Here is a 17,298-nt window from a genome sequence, read left to right as displayed (position 1 = left end):
GTGTTTTGAGGCTGGGTTGTTTAATTCAAATGAATTATTATTGTTAAGAATGAATGCACAAGGAAGTCCAGGTCATTTCTAATCAATCTGGTTAGATTGGTTTTATTAAAATACCTGAATGGCAACAAAACTTAATCACATCACATTAGGGAGACCAAACTTCACCGGAAACCGGGGACGTTTCCGGGGGCAGTCCCCGTTTTCAGTGACCTGTCCCCGGAAATGTCCCCGGATTTCACTGTGACTGAACCCCCCCCTCAACAATCCCGTCCGCCCGCAATCCCCCTCCCCCCCCCCGTCAACAATCCCGTCCGCCCGAACTCTCCTACCTCGGTCTTGGGTTGTGTGTCTCGGACTGTGTGTGTCTCAAGTTGTGTGTCTCTGATCGGGTGCCTCGGGCTGTGTGTGTCTCTGGTTGTGTGTGTCTCTGGTTATGTGTGTCTTGGGTTGTGTGTCTCAGGTTGTGTGTCGGGTTGTGTGTACCTCAGGTTGTGTGTTTACACACAACGTGACAACATAAGGAGACGGAGAAGGGGGGTCCCCCCGCTCCCCTCCAACCCTCCACTTTTCCCGCGGTGCCGCAGGTAGTTTCCGCGCCAGTCCGTCAGACATCTGGCTGTAGGTGAGCCACGTGACCCGCCATCTCTAGCGGCGACCCGCGGCTCCCCGGTGGCCGACGAAGCGCGCCTGTCGACCCGCCAACAAACGAGTGCAAGCCAGTTCGGGCTACGCCCCCATTGGTCAAGGTTTGTCTACGCAACGAGATCACTCAGCGCTGGTTGGCTGTGACACCATGACGCTCCAGCACGTAGCCGCTGATTGGCTGCGGCGAGGCAGGCTCCTGAGAGCGCCAGAAAAGAATCTTTAGCGGGTCTTCTTCTGACTCCAGTCCGAGTTCAGTCTCCAGAGTCCCGCTGCAGAGTCCAGAGTAAACCGGACCGTCCGCTGCTATGAGGACCTGAGGACCTGAAGACCTGAAGACCCCCTCCAGACCCTCCAGACTCTCCAGGACTACTGGACGATATAGACCAGGATTACCTTTACTAAGGTAAGCCGGACCACCGCCCCTCCACGGGGGTCCAGACCCATGAAAGACCCAACCCCACAGCGGTATTAAACACACGTTACATGTTGTATACTTCACTGATACTTCAGTAAGTTCGATTATACTTAAATGTGATTCATTAAACTGTAAACTAGAAGGTGTAACGCTGCTAGTTACTACTAGGTTACTAGTGGGTTACTACTAGGTTACTAGTCATCACCTGGTTACCACAATGCATCAATCTTCACTAGTGATTATGACTGACCAGCCCTCTGGGTCTCCGGTCAGGAGGGATTAGATGATCTGATGGTTAGATGATCCTCTGAGACCGTTGATGTTAGCGCTGTTAGCTGGGGGCTAGTTAGCGCCGCGGCGCCTGGCGTTAGCGCCAAATTATCTGACCTCCCCTGCAGGATCTCTCACTCACTCACTCACTCACTCACTCACTCACTCACTCACTCACTCACTCACACACACACACACACACACACACACACACACACACACACACACACATACACACACACACACGAGTCTAGGTGTTGATGAGATGTGGTCTAGACTCTAGAGGAGATCTTGTCTAGATGGAGATGTGTTGATGAGATGTGGTCTAGACTCTAGAGGAGGTCTTGTCTAGATGGAGATGTGTTGATCAGAGGAGGTCTTGTCTAGATCGAGATGTGTTGATCAGATGTGGTCTTGTCTAGATGTTTCGCGTGTCTCTGAAAGACCTCAGCAGTCCAGGGAGGGCCGACCACAACAGAGACGTCCACCGGTCGGCTAGCGAGCAGAAGGTAAAACAACCACACAGCCATCATATGTTAATAACCTGTATTATCATGTTACTAATAATCCATCATGTGTTAATAACCTGTATTATCATGTTACTAATAATCCATCATGTGTTGATAGCCTGTATTATCATGTTACTAATAATTCATCATGTGTTCATTCATGATACCTTATAGTTCATAATGTTGTGGCTCATGTTCGTGAGAGTTCCTATATTAGATAGAAGAATAGATATAATACTAGATGTTATATAAGATGTAATACTAGATGTTATATTATATAGATTTAATACTAGATCGTCTCCCCAGGAGAACATCTGCACTGGGAGGCCTGCCCCTGCCCGGACCCCCGCTGAGCTCCAGACTCCCGCTGACATGCGGACGCCTGTCAAACACGCAGGCGACTCCCCCCAGCCTGAGCCCTGGACCCCAACAGCCAACCTGAAGATGTTGATCAGTGCTGCCAGCCCCGACATCAGACGAATGAGAAAGGTACCAGTAATCAATACTATTACCAATACTATCTTATCAATAATCAATAACTTTACCAATACTATCTATCAGTAAACAATACATTACCTATACTATCTATCAGTAAACAATACCATAACCAATACTATCTATCAAGAATCAATATCACTACCAATACTATCAATAATCAGATTGGTCCGTTCCCAGTGTGATGCGTTGGAGGAGGAGGAGGAGGAGGGGGAGGACGGCGAAGCCAAGCCCAGCAGGAAGCAGAGGAGTCTGGGGCTGCTGTGTCAGCGCTTCCTGGCCCTCTACCCCGACCACCCCCAGGACAACGTGACCATCTCACTGGACGAGGTCGCCAGCAGTCTGGGTGAGAGCACATAGCCTGCCGGCGTTCTTATCTAGGGAGTAGAACCCCTCACCCTGCAGTGTTAGTGCCTTGCTCTACTACTGAGCTACAGGGAGTAGAACCCCTCACCCTGCAGTGTTAGTGCCTTGCTCTACATACTGAGTCACACGGGGAGTAGAACCCCTCACTCTGCAGTGTTAGTGCCTTGCTCTACTACTGAGCTACAGGGAGTAGAACCCCTCACCCTGCAGTGTTAGTGCCTTGCTCTACCTACTGAGTCACACGGGGAGTAGAACCCCTCACTCTGCAGTGTTAGTGCCTTGCTCTACCTACTGAGTCACACGGGGAGTAGATACCTAACCCTGCAGTGTTAGTGCCTTGCTCTACCTACTGAGTCACACGGGGAGTAGATACCTAACCCTGCAGTGTTAGTGCCTTGCTCTACCTACTGAGTCACACGGGGAGTAGATACCTAACCCTGCAGTGTTAGTGCCTTGCTCTACCTACTGAGTCACACGGTAGGGCTGTGCAATTAATCAAATTTTGATCACGATTTCGATACGTGGGTCAAACGATCTCCAAATTAATAAAATCGAATTGGAACGATTCTTTTGAAAAAAATATTTTGATTCTGAAGTTCAAGACAAGTTCATTTCAGTGAGTTCTGAGTATTATGGGCCAGGCCAGTCCTTCCAGCCTTAATCCATTACTGGATCAATTTACAGAATGCAATTTGTTGAGTGTCGTTTACAAAAAACGTTAGATAAAAAATGTGTCAGTGCACTAAACACGAGAAAGTTAATTTAACTTTATTTAAGTTGTTCTGTCTTATTTGATTTTCTAGTATATTTATTTTATTCATTGAAAGTTTTATAGAAATTACAGAACAGCTGGATACATATTTATTTGTACATTATTTTCAATTTGAACATTTGCTATTTTTTTTATTTGAACATTTTGTGTAGTTTAAGAATTTTGAAAACTCTGTTACAGTGAGTTTTTTTTGCCGAAATGCTGAATAAATACATTTTATTTTCAAACTCAATAAGAATCGTTTGAAGAATCGTGATTTCAATCTTGACCAAAAAAATTGTGATTCTCATTTTTTTCCAAAATCAAGCAGCCCTATCACACGGGGAGTAGAACCCCAAACTCTGCAATGCCAGTCTACCCTGCAGGTAGACTGGCGACACTGGGGGGAGTTGAACCCAGAACCTCTGGGTTGCAGGGTTCTAACCCGGCGTGTCTCCTCAGGCGTGGAGCGGCGGCGGATCTATGACATCATCAACGTGCTGGAGTCCCTGAGCATGGTGGACCGTGTGGCCAAGAACTGCTATACCTGGTGGGGCCGGCGGCGCCTGGGGGCGCGGCTGGGGGAGCTGCAGCGCCACGCCCACCAGCAAGGCAGCAGCCCCACCTCTGCCACCACACCCCGGGACGAGGAGGCCCCCGACGGAGACGCCGTCAGTGGTAAGGAGGAGCCCCGGTGGTTCACTTCCTGTTGGCTGGTCTTGACCTCCTGTTTTGTGTTATTGACTTCCTGTCTCGTGGTCTTGACTTCCTGTCCCGTGCTCTTAACTTCCTGTCCCGTGGTCCTGACTTCCTGTGCCGTGCTCTTAACTTCCTGTCCTGTGGTCCTGACTTCCTGTCTTGTGGTCTGTAGTGACGGCCAACAGGAAGGACAAGTCGCTGCGCATCATGAGCCAGCGCTTCGTGTCGCTCTTCCTGGTGTCGGAGTCGCAGTGCGTTACCTTGGAGACAGCCGCCCAGCTGCTGATCGACCACAATGCAACCAGCCACAGCAAGTACAAGAGTAAGACACGCCCCCACTTACTCACTCACTCACTCAGCGGTGATCTGTTCTATCTCCCCTCTCCTCAGCTAAGGTGTTCTAACTATCCTCAGCTAAGGTGTTCTAATGGCGCATTTCCACTGGCGGGTACACTTCGAACCCAACACGCCTCAGCTCAGTAGTGAGGGTGCGGTATAGCCCAGCTCAGTTATGGCTCGCGTTTCCACCGTCACAAGTACCCTTATGGTAGGGCAGGGTTTAAGCCGGATGACGATAGCCACAGCAGCTACATAAGCATCCTGATCTCATAGCAGCCCAGACAGTCACACAGTGTAGCCTGCTTATAAATCCAAGGAAAAGGAAGAAGGGCACACAATGAACAAAGAGCAACAATGTAGGACGTCCAAGAAGGACGGCAAACTTTTGTGCAACATTTTCTTCAATAAACAAAGCTTTCGCCGAAATACCTCGCGGGTAGGCTACTGGGTTTGTTATTATCTCCCTGTTGCATGGAAGGGACGATTCTGTCGCCCAATCAATGGACGGCGTGTGTGGCTCAAACTTTCCGGGACCTTTTCAGGCTATAAGTACTCCAATGGAGGAGTACTGCGAGACGAGCTCACAGTACTCCTCAATACGGCTCAGTCCGGGTCACGCCCACTTTTGGCGGTGGAAACGCGACCTGTGCCGCACCTTTGCAGACTGAACCGACCTGCACCCTGCGGTGGAAAAGCACCATAACTCCCCTCCCCTCAGCTAAGGTGCTCTATCTCCCCTCCCCTCAGCTAAGGTGCGGCGTCTCTACGACATCGCCAACGTTCTGACCAGCCTGGCGCTCATCAGGAAGCTCCACGTCCGCGGAGACCGGGGCAGGAAGCCCGCCTTCCAGTGGCTGGGCCCGGTCTGCTTCAGCGCTCCCCCCGGTGAGACCCCCGGTGAGAACCTCGGCCCGATGCACTTCGGCCCCCCCTAGTGGGGGACTAGTGAAGGAACCGGCCTCTCCAGCTCCCTAACACACACATACAAAAAACTCACCCACTCACGACCTGTCTCTGTTCTGCCGTACTTCCTGTCGTACTACTACTACCACACCTGCGTGTTAATAAAGTCACGTCTCATCTTTCCTGTGGACACACAGTTGCCATGGCAACAGCAGTCACTCCACCAGAAGGTGTCTCTCAGCCAATCCCAGCTCAGGGTGGCAGGGAGGCCAAGCTGACTCGCCACGCCTCCTTCAATGCCCCGCCCACCCATAGCTCCGCCCACCGCCTGGTGAACTCTGCCCCCTGCAGTCCCACCTCAAGGCCAGCAGGTGAGGACCTGTTAGAGACCATGTCTGTCAATGCAGCAATGCCTGACTATGTAAATGTGTTTGCTCCTCCTCTTCCTCTTCCTCCTCCTCCTCCTGCTCCTCTTCCTCCTGCTCCTCCTCCTGCTCCTCCCCCTCCTCCATAGTGGACAGTGACCCCACTCAGCTCTTCCATCCACACATTATGTGGATGGAAGTGTTATTGATTATAGGATTGATCGTTCTCTAAAGTAGATCCAGTATCTCACCCTTCCCCTCTCCCCCCCTCCCCCGCCTCTCTCCAGCCGTATCCCAGCAACCACTGGACTGTTCTAGACACGCCCTCCTGGACCTCAGCTGCAGAGAGTGAGCTCACACACACCTCACATTATGGGATGTTTCTGAACTCCGCTGACCTGTTGCTGACGCCATTTCTGTTGCCGTGGTTTCAGGGGAGTGTCGACCCCCCGGCAGGCCCCCTCCTCACAGCCCCCCCCACATCCTGAGGAAGACTCCGCCCCTCAGCGGGTGGCCTACCTGCCCAGCCTATCACAGCCCTCTGTGGTGCTGCTGTATGGGGGTCAGAGGTCACCCAAGAGGAAGAGGGACGGAGAGGAGGAGGAAGAGGAGGAGACTGAGGTTTGTTTTAACTCAATTAGTAGGGTGTCGGGGTCAGAGGTCACCTGGCTCTAGGGTGTCGGGGTCAGAGGTCACCTGGCTCTAGGGTGTCGGGGTCAGAGGTCACCTGGCTCTAGGGTGTAGGGGTCAGAGGTCACCTGGCTCTAGGGTGTAGTAGGTAGGGGTCAGAGGTCACCTGGCTCTAGGGTGTAGGGGTCAGAGGTCACCTGGCTCTAAAGTATAGTAGGTAGGGGTCAGAGGTCACCTGGCTCTAAGGTGTAGTAGGTAGGGGACAGGTCACCAGTAGGTAGCGGTCAGAGGTCACCTGGCTCTAGGGTCCAGTAGCAGTGCGTAGTCATGGTAACCCTGGTTGATTGTCTGGCTGTTTCTGTTGCAGAGACACCATGGGGAGGACTCTGACCCCAGCGGCCCCGCCCCACCCTACCACTACCTCTACGTCCCGCACAACGCAGGTACGTTACCCAGAGGCCCTCACTGCTGGTCATCATGGAGTCGCCCTCCGACCGGTCCACAAAAACACCCAGGTGGTCTGAAAGCTGATGTGTTCTGATGTGTGTGTGTCTGTGTAATTAAGAACAACACCAAGTGTGTCTGACCATGCCCCCTCTTTTATGACTCCTCCCCCCTCCTCAGGCCTCAACAACATCAACTTCCTGTTGTCCGCCAGCCAATCAGTGGCCGGCCTCTCCCTGCCCACACTGGCACTGCCCTACGTGCTCCTCCCCTCCTACCCCGTCGCCCCCGGCGACGCACACCACTCCCCCCTTGGCTTCCTGCCCCAGGCCAACTTCCTGGTGGGCGGGGCGGGGCCTTACGGGCACCCAGGGGCGGAGCTTGGCGTGACTCTAGCCCCTCCCCCGCAGAGCGAGATGAATGACGTTGCCGAGCAACAACCACTGGTGAGACCCGTGTCTGTTACCGTAGCAACCCGTCACCGTAGCCAATCGGAAGGATCCATGTGGCACTCTCAGCAAACACGGGTTAATTTAACGTAACAGGAAACGAGGCTCTGCCCTTTTCAGTTCTACGGTGTTGCCATGGTGACTGTTGCTGTTGTCGAGCTCTTGTTGTTTTAACCTGTGACCTCATTTCATTCCCGTCCCAGACGCCTCGCACCCCCAAAGAGACCACGCCCACTCCCAGCGGCGGGTGCTTCTTCCAGACGCCAGGGACTCTGGGTAGTGTAGTCCCCGCCGTCGGCAGGAGGAAGAGAGGCTCCGCCCAGAGACGGCTGGACATAGGCCACGCCCCCCAGGCCAGCTGAGCCAATCGCAGCGCTCTGACCAGAAGAAGACCTCCGAGGGAACTCAGATTCTGATCTGAATAGAACATTAATTTTCAAATGTTACATATTCTGCAGGACAATGTTTGTGGAGAGTGTGACTGAAGGAAGCTCTGAATGTTCCCTCCTCTGAAGCCTCGTGGCCGACGGGTCCTCTTGACTGCTCTCGTCTCCGACGGCGGCCGTGTTGTGAACACGGTGTGTGTTACGACCACATGCTACTTCCTGTCCTCTATTGATTTGTGTTTTTACTCCAGTGCTAATTTATATTTTAATTAATATATGTGTATATGACCTGTGGAGGATAACGATGGTTTCTTCTCGAAGCAGTGCTCAGTGGACCGGAGGTCAGGAACTGCTTGAATGTTTGAGTTTAAATCACTAAAGCCTTAAGTTTACAGCCAGGCGGCCGCTGCTAATGGTTACCCTGGTGCTGCCCTCTGGGACCCCTGACCTTTGACCTGAGATGGTGCTGTCGTCGTGGCGACCGACGCTTCTAATACTTGAATGCCCTGTCGGGGACTTTGTCTTCCAGATGTGAATTTTGGAGACATGGAATTACTGTAACGTACTGTAACGACCACTAGCCTCACGAAACAAGCTTTAAGGTAGGGGCTGTAACTTTACACCCTGGTTCCCTGCTGTAACTTTACACCCTGGTACCCTGCTGTAACTTTACAGCCTGGTTCCTGGTACCGGCTAATGCTGGTTTCGGTCATCACCAAGGAGCAGACTTGGGTAAGAAAGGGAGCTTCTAGTGTCTTGTTGAACGGCTGGACTTTGCACCATACGACCGTAGTACCAGCTCTCTAATGCCTTGCACAATGGTTAGCGTTTAGGGGCAGACACCGCATGCCCTGAAGCATTCTGGGCCACGCCCACTTATTCAACTTGTCATGTAGAAAACACTTTGTAATAAAATGGTTAAAAACATGTGTCTTTAACGTGTTTCAAGTGCCTCAAATACATCCAACTGCCAGGTGTGCAAAAAGTGCATCAGATGATCTGGAGTGGGATTCTAACTCCGCAGCATGTGAACCATGAAGTCACCGTGTGACGAGGGGCAACGTGACTGATGGGGTTCATGTTTCAGTTTACGTTTAGTTCTATAATATACTCGCCTCCCCAGAGCCAGCAGTACACAGTACTATGCAGTACTGTGTACTACACTGTATTACAGTACTGTGGACTACACAGTATTACAGTACTGTGTACTTCTCCATGGACACAGCAGTACACAGTAATACAGTACTGTGTACTTCTACATGGATACAGCAGTACACAGTATTAGAGTACTGTGATACTGTGTGGTTCCTTCAGGTGCTGAAGTGGTTTTCAAATTGGCAGAGGTTAGTTTAGGTGTTTACTGAGTTGAGTAGCTGAATAGTTTACTTAATTGTTTGCAGGTGTTTACTGAGGTAGCTTTGATCAGTAGATTATAGATTCTAGACATTTCAAGAGGGTCCACCCAGATGATGGACACCAGTTGGTACAGTCAACTGGGTGGATGAATCCACCCAACCAGTTGGTACAGTCCACTGGGTTGATGAATCAATCTACCCTACGTTGATACAGTCCACTGGGTGAATAAATCTCCCCTACCAATGCAGTTGGTACAGTTCACTGTAGGCTGGACGGGTGATCTAGCCATCATAAATCCACTTGTGCTGTCACATTTCAGTAATCCCAACTGATTGCCCGGTACGACAACAGAGCTGTGTTTCGTGCCCTCTGATTGGTTGGCCTGCGGCAGCAGTAACAAACATGAGCGGAGCAGTCGTGTTGGACGTCGTATTTTATTATTAAAGCCATTAAAATGGAACCATGCCCAATAGATAGATCTCTACGTCTGAAGCGGAGTACGGGGTCCGGTACATGGGGGGGTCTGGGGTACAGGAGGGGGTCTGGGGTACAGGGGGGTCCGGAGTACAGGGGGGTCCCCGGTAAGGGAGTCCGGAGTAAGGGGGGGTCCAGGGGCGTGTGCTTGTGGAGCGTCAGGGCGGGAAAAACAAGCGTCCTCTGCTGCTGGAAGAAAGGCTGAGGTCAGTGGGGGGAGGGGGGGCAGAGCTGAGGTCAGCAGGGGGGAAGGGGGCTGTGTTGGTCATCTGGGGCGGGGCCAGACAGGTGGAGCGGTCCATGATGTTAGGATAACTTGATTGAAGGCTGACCTCTGAACTTTGACCTTAAAAAATAAACTGCTGGATCCGGGGTCTTCCGTCCGAGGTGGGGGGGTGGGGGGGTGGATTGGGGGGGGCGATGATGCGAGCATGGGTCCATGTCCTCCTATAAATCCTTTAAATATTGCATGATCACATTTCAGCTTTTACAAAAGAAACAACGAAGGAGGACAGCTTCTGTCTTTACACTTTGTACATCCAGTGAGGAGCTGGGCGGCTAGGAACACAGAGGAACATCAAACCAAAACGAATACTCAACATTCACTTTGTACAGCGGCGGCCGCGGCCAGCCCATAATAGTCCCGAGCTTCGATACATGCAGTGGACGTGTGGTCGGGGGGGGGGGGGTCGAAGGTCACTAAACGCTACGGTCAGTCAAACTATCGCAGTCCGGTGTTCCTCGCTTCCACCGGGGGGGGGGGGCGACAGGAACCCCCAACACACGCAGAGAGGAGGGGTACACAGGAACAGGAAGTGATGTCACTGCAGGAGATGGGGGGGGGGGGGTTGGGGGTGGCTCTCCGAGATATGGCCCGTTCTCTTCCTCTCTGTAAACATGGCGGCGCGCTCGTCTGATCTTCTGATCCGCAGACGAAGAGCGAACAGAAGAAGAACTCAAAACAATAGAACTCAAAGTAAGAAAGGAATCAGTGCAAAAAGGTACAGACCAACCGAAACACGTCGACGAGACGTACGCTAGTGGAATGGAGGTGTAAACTCAAAGGGCCTCTGACAGGTCAAGGGTTGCGGGGTCACAGGGAACCACGACTCGCCACAACATCATTATTTCATCTATAAATATTTAAAATAAATACTACTTCTCATCACATTGTCTGTAGGGTCAGCGGTCGGTCTTGGTCATCAGGAGACCTCCTGGTGGGTACTGGTGGGTCCGGGTCCCCAGAGGAGACCTCCTGGAGGGTACTGGTCGGTCCGGGTCCCCAGACCAGACCTCCTGGAGGGTACTGGTCGGTCAATGGCCATGGCGACCGAAGCCCTGGCGATCAATGGCCTGGCGACCTTTGCCGTGGCGACCGATGGCCTGACGACCGTTGCCCATGCGACCGTTGCCCTGGCGACCGGGACATTGGACTTAAACGGACACGTGCAAATCTCCGGACCTTTAAAAGACTTTCCCTTATCCAAGTCACACACAAGTCAGAACAACAAATAAAACAACTCTAAAAACAACAGGAAACAAATAAAAGTCCCATCTCCGTTGTCCCGACAACCAAGGCCACAGGGGTAGGAGCTTCCCACTGGGCCAATCGAGAGCGCTGGATGATGCAGAACAGAAAAGGGAGGGGGGGGATGTGCAGGGGGGAGGAGGAGGGTCAGAGGTCATGTGACACTGGGCTCCTCTCCTCTCCAAACCACACATGCCTGGCAGCACAGACCGTCCAATGGGCAACAAGAGGTGAGGCGAGGGGGCGGGCTCTTCTCCTATTGGTGGAGAGATAGAGGGTCGGGGGGGGGGGTGGGGGTGGGATGGTGAGCAGAAGTGCTGGTGTGTGGACTAGATGGTCGTACTAGGTAGCACTCCGCACCTAGTACGATCAACTAGTACTGACAGCAGTCAGTAATCAGTACTAGATGTTACTAGATGGTAGTACTAGTAGCAGTACTAGGTGGTAGCAGTACTCGGTAGTAGTACTAGGGGCTTGTAGCAGTACTTGGTGGTAGTACTAGGGGCTTGTAGCAGTACTAGGTGTTAGTACTCGTTGGTAGTACTAGGAGCATTACTGGTAGCAGTACTCTGTGGTAGTACTAGTAGCAGTACTGGTGGTAGTACTAGTAGCAGTACTGGTGGTCCCGGCTGTAGTAGGTGGGCGTGGCAGCAGGAGGGTGTGTTGAGGTGTTTCATGCGCGTCCTGCCAGGTGACCTTCTGCTCAGGGGGGCGTGTTCTGTCCTTGGGGGGCGGCGGGGGCGGGGCCTCTAGACCAGCTGGTAGCCGGAGCCCCCGGTCTGGTCGTAGTCCACCGTGTACTGACTGGTCCAGTCCACCGCCACCGGCCGTATCAGACCGCAGCACCGCACCTCGAAGAAGTCCATCAGGTTCCTCACACAGCCGTGGCTACACACACACACACACACACACACACATTAAGACATGTTAGCCAACAGTAGTCATAGGAGTCAGTTAGCAAAAGGTCCCTCCCTCCCTTCCTCCCGCCCTCCCTCCCTCCTCACTTGAAGGGGCTCTCGATGGAGGTCGCGGTGACTTTGAAGTGTTTGTATCGGCGGGCGTTCATCCTTTCGTTGGTGGTGATGCCGAGACCGGCGATCTGAACACAAGAGAGACAACCGACCAATCAGAGCACAGAAGACACAGCCCACCAATCAGAACACAGGAGAGACAGCGACCAATCTGAGCACAGGAGACACAGCCCACCAATCAGAGTGCAGTAGAGACAGCCCACCAATCAGAGCACAGGAGCCACATCCACCAGTCAGAACACAGGAGACACAGCGACCAATCAGGAGACAGGATATACATCCATCAATCAGTACACATGAGACACATCCACCAATCAGAACAGAGAAGGTAGGAGGAATGAGGTAGGAGGTAGGGTCTAGGTGGTAGGGGAAAGACGGTAGGGGGTAGGGCCTATGAGCTAGGAGGTAGGGTCTAGGATGTAGGGGGTAGTAGGTAGGGTCTAGGAGCAAGGAGGTAGGGACTCACCTGGTACAGCTGACACAGGATGAGCACAGCGACCCACATGAAGTGGAAGACGCTGTTGAGGAACATCCAGAACATCCATGGAGAGCAGGAGGCAATCTGGGTCAGATAGAGCCAGAAGCCATCCTGGGAGTAGGAGGTGGAGCAGTGGATCCTCCAGTCTACATAGAGATACAACACATAGATATATAACACATAGAGCCAGAAGCCATCCTGGGAGTAGGAGGTGGAGCATTGGATCCTCCAGTCTAGGTATACAACACATATAGGGATAGAGATACAACATACAGAGATAGATATACAACACATAGATAAGGTAGAGGTTGTGTGAGACTCACAGCAGATGCAGCCGTAGATCATCCAGCAGATCATGCACAGCAGGAAGAACAGATAGCCCATGAAGTAGCGATGGTTCCCACTTCCTGTATGGTAGAAACAATAGGGTGTCAAACCTCACATGGTCCACCACACTGGTACCGGTGGTATAGGGTCGATGGTACAGCTACTACTCTGATAATAGTCTGTAATGATGATACATTGAACCCTACTGTTGCTAATACTAGTACTGCTATACCAATACTACTACCAGTAACACCAGTACTCCTGTTGTACTGACACCAGTCGCCCAGGTCCCCCCAGTGGGCGGTACCAGTCCCTCCAGTCTCCTCAGTAACACCAGTACTCCTGCTCTACTGACCAGTCCCCCCAGTGGGTGGTACCAGTCCCCCCAGTAACACCAGTACCTACCCACACAGTTGCCCACCCAGGGGCAGTGGTGGTCGAACTTGGCGATGCAGCGGTTGCAGACGGCGCAGTGCTTGGAGCGGATTGGCTTCCGGATCTGGGGAGGACACCAGGGGCAAGGAGTAAGAGTATGACCAGGAGTTAGAGAAGGAGTGAGCATGTGAACAGGAGAGAGAGAAGGTGTGAGAATGAGACCAGGAGTGAGAGAAGGAGTGAGGGCGTGAACAGGAGTGAGAGAAGGAGTGAGAGTGGACAGGAGTGAGAGATGGAGTGAGAGCAGGAGTAAGAGTGAGAGCAGGAGTGAGAGGGTCCTACCAGGCAAGTGCTACAGAAGACACTGAGGTCCAGGCTGCCGGTCTCAGCCAGCTCCACGATGGTCTGAGGAGAGACGCCATTACAATCAACATTACTGTCAAAGACATTTCATACTTATATATATATATATATATATATATATATATATATATATATATATATATATATATATATATATATATATATATAGAGATATAGATATTGTATCAACCTCTTTATTAGATCCTTTCTATGTTATATCCTGTTGTTTTCATATTTTATAAACAAGGATTTCCTTCAATCAAACATTTACCATCAAATAACAATATCTCAAATCTGTCATCTCCCTCGACCCCATATGCAAATCAGGCCCCCCCACCTTCTTCTTCTGCTCCTCCGAGGCCTTGATGATCCCGGGGTCTGACTTCCAGGACTTCCCGAAGTTGTAGAAGAGCGCCACGGAGTTGAGCAGGAACGGGACATGGACCGTGGCGAAGGGGAGGTGTGCAGCGCCGTCAAGGAACACACACTCTCTACACACAGCGACCACACTGAGCGCACACTTTACACACACACTTTACACCATGTTACCCCACTCTACACACACTTTACACCATGTTCACCACAAGGGAACGCAGAGACAGAGACAGACAGACAGACATCTCCCATGCATCTGAATAAGGCGGTAGTATCAGGCACCAAAGGATATCGTTCCAGAACCAGTAGAACCAGGTGGTGTACATCCAGAACTTGGTGGCCAGGTAGATCCCCAGGGGGAGGGCGCTGTGCATGGAGTGGTCGAAGAACGCCCTGAGAGAGAGAGACCAGTCAACAGGACCTACAGAACCTAGAGAAACTAGTTAACAGAACCTAGTTAACATAACCTACAGAACCTAGAGAATAGATTTAACAGAACCTGGAGGACACAGAAAGGCTACTATGCTGTAGTATATATTTTTTAAGTGGTATTTATGTGTATGTATCTGTGTGTGTGTGTGTGTGTGCATGCGTGTGTGTGTGTGTGTGTGTGTGTGTGTGTGTGTGTGTGTGTGTGTGTGTGTGTGTGTGTGTGTGTGTGTGTGTGTGTGTGTGTGTGTGTGTGTGTGTGTGTGTGTGTGTGTGTGTGTGTGTGTGTGTGTGTGTTGCAAGCTTGCGACTGTGTGTGTGCATGTGTCTAAATACGTGTGCGTGTGTCTAAATACGTGTGTGTGTGTGTGTGTTTCAGAGTGAGTGAGTGAGTGAGTGAGTGAGTGAGTGAGTGAGTGAGTGAGGGTTAGTGCGCGCGTGTGTCAGAGTGTGTGTGTTTATGAGTGTGTCAGAGTGTGTGTCAGAGTGTGCATGTGTGTCAGAATGTGGCGGTGTGTGTGTCAAAATGTGTGTGTGTCTTACTTGGAGAGGAACTGAACAGCCAACCACACGGCTGCGTACATCAGGCCCTTAGCCAACCAGGAGTCAACGTCCAGGTCAGCGATGAACCCCACCAACCAGATGACCAGGAAGGGGGTCCCCAGCATCACCTTCTGACGGAAGTCCTGGGGGGCCGGGGGAGAGAGACTGAATTTATTCGTATTCGACCTACTTCCGTCTATATAATTCACTTTCATACCTTTTTTTTCCTTTTCTTACTTTGACCCGTTTTGTGTTTCATAAGCAGGGCCGGCATGTTCAACTGATTTGCATGTGAATGTTTGTTTCATGTGCAAATCAAGCTGTGTTGTAGTGTTTCATCGAGAGAGAGAGAGAGAGAGAGAGAGAGAGAGAGAGAGAGAGAGAGAGAGAGAGAGAGAGAGAGAGAGAGAGGACCTACATGATTATCATCTACAACTATACCTACCATCTACAACTATACCTACACACTGAGGTCCCCTATTCAGTCTATAATCAATACCTTGATCAGCTAAGAAGAGCCGAGTCCCAGCCAGACAGGAGGTTAAAACAGTCACATAACACAATGGTTCTATTATTAGATGTTTAAAACATATCCACATGATCACATATACACCAGAGTTTAATATGGTCACCTCTGACAAAACGTCTTCAGGGGTGTGTGTTTGTGTCCATGTGCGCTTGCGCACTCGTGCGTGTGTGCGTGCGTGTCTGTCTGTGTGTGTGTGTGTACCTTGTCTATCTTCAGCCTCTTCAGGTAGGACGGGCTGTCATAGCCCTTGGCCTGACGCGCCTCCTGCAGGTGGTTGATCATCCACACGTTCTTCCTCTGCTTGGCCAGGTCCAGGGGCGTCTCCCCCTGATGACATCACACACAGCATGACATCATCACACAGCATGACGTCACACCATCACTACACGATATATAGATGATGATAATATGTGCGAGGACGTGCAGGGGTCACCTTGATGTTCTGGGCATCCACGTTGGCGTTGGCCTCCAGCAGTAGGCTGATCACGGTGGTGTTGCCCGCCAGCACGGCCCAGTGCAGCGCTGTGTTCTTGTGGTACTTGTCCCCCAGATTCACCGACACGTTGAAGGTCAGCAGGAGACGGGTGGGGTCAACACTGAGAGGAGGAGCTGGGTCACGGCTCTGTTTACACCATGGTATCTGTTCTATTATATCTATAGCACGTACATCATTGTCTCTGTTCTATTATATCTTTACCTATATTGTATATATTTAGCCATATCTGTTCTATTATATACAGTTATATCTGTTACATAGTTATAACAATAGCTATGTTTTGATCAAATGCTGATTCTGCTATTCACACACACACACACACACACACCTGTGCGTCCTGTAGGCAGCCCACATCAGAGGGGTCATGCCGTTCTGATCCATCATGTCCACGTCCTGAGGAGACAACACCAGCTTCAATCCAGTTCACATCGGGCTCAACCAGTCCACACCGGGCTCAACCAGTTCTCTAGGCTAGACTGAATAGGACTAAACCAGTTGGAACAAGTCTTGATCAGTTGAAACTAGTCTTAACCAGAACCGAATTAGACTGAATCAGTTGGAACAAGCCTAACCAGGCGAAACTTGTTTGCGGTTCATGAACCTTTAAGTGAGACTAAACCGGTCTGAACCAAAATGGTTCATCTGAACCAGCTGGACCCAGACCCAGGGTGTGATTGGCTGCAGTGTGCGGGGCCTCTGACAGTGCCTCTGATTGGCTACCTGTCCCTTGGCGATGAGGTAGGCCACGATGGAGGTGTGGCCGAACTGCGCGGCGAGGTGGACGCAGCTGCAGCCCTCGCCGTCGATCAGAGAGGGGTCGGCACCGTACTTCAGCAACTGGACCACCATGGAGAGGTGGCCCTGTCTGACACACACACAGATAGACAGACAGACCGACAGACAGACGTTAGCTTAAAAGATGTGATGTGATGATTCGAGGTTTGTCTGTTCCTGATTGGATGGTTGTGATGTCATGCGTTACCTTGTGGCCCAGTGCAGAGGTGTGGAGTTGAGGTCTCCTCCCAGCTGGTCCACCACCGCACTCTTAGATATGTAGAACCTGGAGAGAGAGAGAGAGAGAGAGCGAGAGAGAGAGAATGAACAGTAGTGTGGCACAGGGGGTAATGTATAGGTAGTGTGTGCCTATATTGTGAGTGTGTAGATGGTTGTGTGTGTGTGTGTGTGTGTGTGTGTGTGTGTGTGTGTGTGTGTGTGTGTGTGTGTGTGTGTGTGTGTGTGTGTGTGTGTGTGTGTGTGTGTGTGTGTGTGTGTGTGTGTGTGTGTGTGTGTGTGTACCTACTTGACCAGGTCTATTCTGTTGTTGATGG

General features: G+C 51.3%; 2 protein-coding genes across 3 annotated transcripts in view; one reads left to right on the top strand and one right to left on the bottom strand.

The window, feature by feature from the left end:
* Nucleotides 1–992: 992 nt before the first annotated feature.
* On the top strand, nucleotides 993–8,236 carry e2f7 (E2F transcription factor 7). 2 transcript variants are annotated; one of them, XM_084486521.1, is made up of 13 exons: nucleotides 993–1,048; nucleotides 1,753–1,839; nucleotides 2,146–2,328; nucleotides 2,515–2,680; nucleotides 3,914–4,129; nucleotides 4,323–4,472; nucleotides 5,237–5,374; nucleotides 5,590–5,763; nucleotides 6,045–6,105; nucleotides 6,192–6,378; nucleotides 6,755–6,830; nucleotides 7,012–7,277; nucleotides 7,484–8,236. In XM_084486521.1, exons 2-13 carry the CDS (start codon nucleotides 1,753–1,755, stop codon nucleotides 7,640–7,642), a joined length of 1,863 nt encoding a protein of 620 aa, XP_084342647.1. In that variant the 5' UTR covers nucleotides 993–1,048; the 3' UTR covers nucleotides 7,643–8,236. The 2 variants fall into 2 exon arrangements, with proteins under 2 accessions (XP_084342647.1, XP_084342646.1); XM_084486520.1 differs by having other exon boundaries at nucleotides 5,237–5,386.
* Nucleotides 8,237–9,537: 1,301 nt separating this feature from the next.
* zdhhc17 (zDHHC palmitoyltransferase 17) overlaps nucleotides 9,538–17,298 on the bottom strand; it is a 10,449-nt gene continuing 2,688 nt past the window's right edge. The window contains exons 3-17 of the mRNA XM_084486240.1: nucleotides 17,271–17,298; nucleotides 16,953–17,030; nucleotides 16,691–16,835; nucleotides 16,299–16,363; nucleotides 15,908–16,070; nucleotides 15,676–15,801; nucleotides 14,946–15,088; nucleotides 14,266–14,366; nucleotides 13,936–14,060; nucleotides 13,578–13,640; nucleotides 13,266–13,359; nucleotides 12,857–12,940; nucleotides 12,522–12,679; nucleotides 12,029–12,123; nucleotides 9,538–11,912 (exon numbers count right to left, since the gene is read on the bottom strand). The exon at nucleotides 17,271–17,298 is cut by the window's right edge and continues 95 nt beyond it. Coding sequence (XP_084342366.1) covers nucleotides 11,774–11,912; nucleotides 12,029–12,123; nucleotides 12,522–12,679; nucleotides 12,857–12,940; nucleotides 13,266–13,359; nucleotides 13,578–13,640; nucleotides 13,936–14,060; nucleotides 14,266–14,366; nucleotides 14,946–15,088; nucleotides 15,676–15,801; nucleotides 15,908–16,070; nucleotides 16,299–16,363; nucleotides 16,691–16,835; nucleotides 16,953–17,030; nucleotides 17,271–17,298 — 1,607 coding nt within the window. The 3' untranslated portion in view covers nucleotides 9,538–11,773. The remainder of the gene's footprint in view (nucleotides 11,913–12,028; nucleotides 12,124–12,521; nucleotides 12,680–12,856; nucleotides 12,941–13,265; nucleotides 13,360–13,577; nucleotides 13,641–13,935; nucleotides 14,061–14,265; nucleotides 14,367–14,945; nucleotides 15,089–15,675; nucleotides 15,802–15,907; nucleotides 16,071–16,298; nucleotides 16,364–16,690; nucleotides 16,836–16,952; nucleotides 17,031–17,270) is intronic.

The sequence above is a fragment of the Micromesistius poutassou genome (genome assembly GCF_964030765.1).
Source record: "Micromesistius poutassou genome assembly, chromosome: 22".
Taxonomy (NCBI): domain Eukaryota; kingdom Metazoa; phylum Chordata; class Actinopteri; order Gadiformes; family Gadidae; genus Micromesistius; species Micromesistius poutassou.
This window is presented reverse-complemented; position numbering and strand designations above follow the sequence as displayed.

Excerpts from the sequence above, each read along its gene's own strand:
- e2f7 (XM_084486520.1), top strand. The coding sequence starts at position 1,753 with ATGTTTCGCGTGTCTCTGAAAGACCTCAGCAGTCCAGGGAGGGCCGAC. Across the intron at positions 4,130-4,322 it reads CGACGGAGACGCCGTCAGTG|TGACGGCCAACAGGAAGGAC; the intron begins GTAAGGAGGAGC and ends TGTGGTCTGTAG. Across the intron at positions 4,473-5,236 it reads CAGCCACAGCAAGTACAAGA|CTAAGGTGCGGCGTCTCTAC; the intron begins GTAAGACACGCC and ends CCCTCCCCTCAG.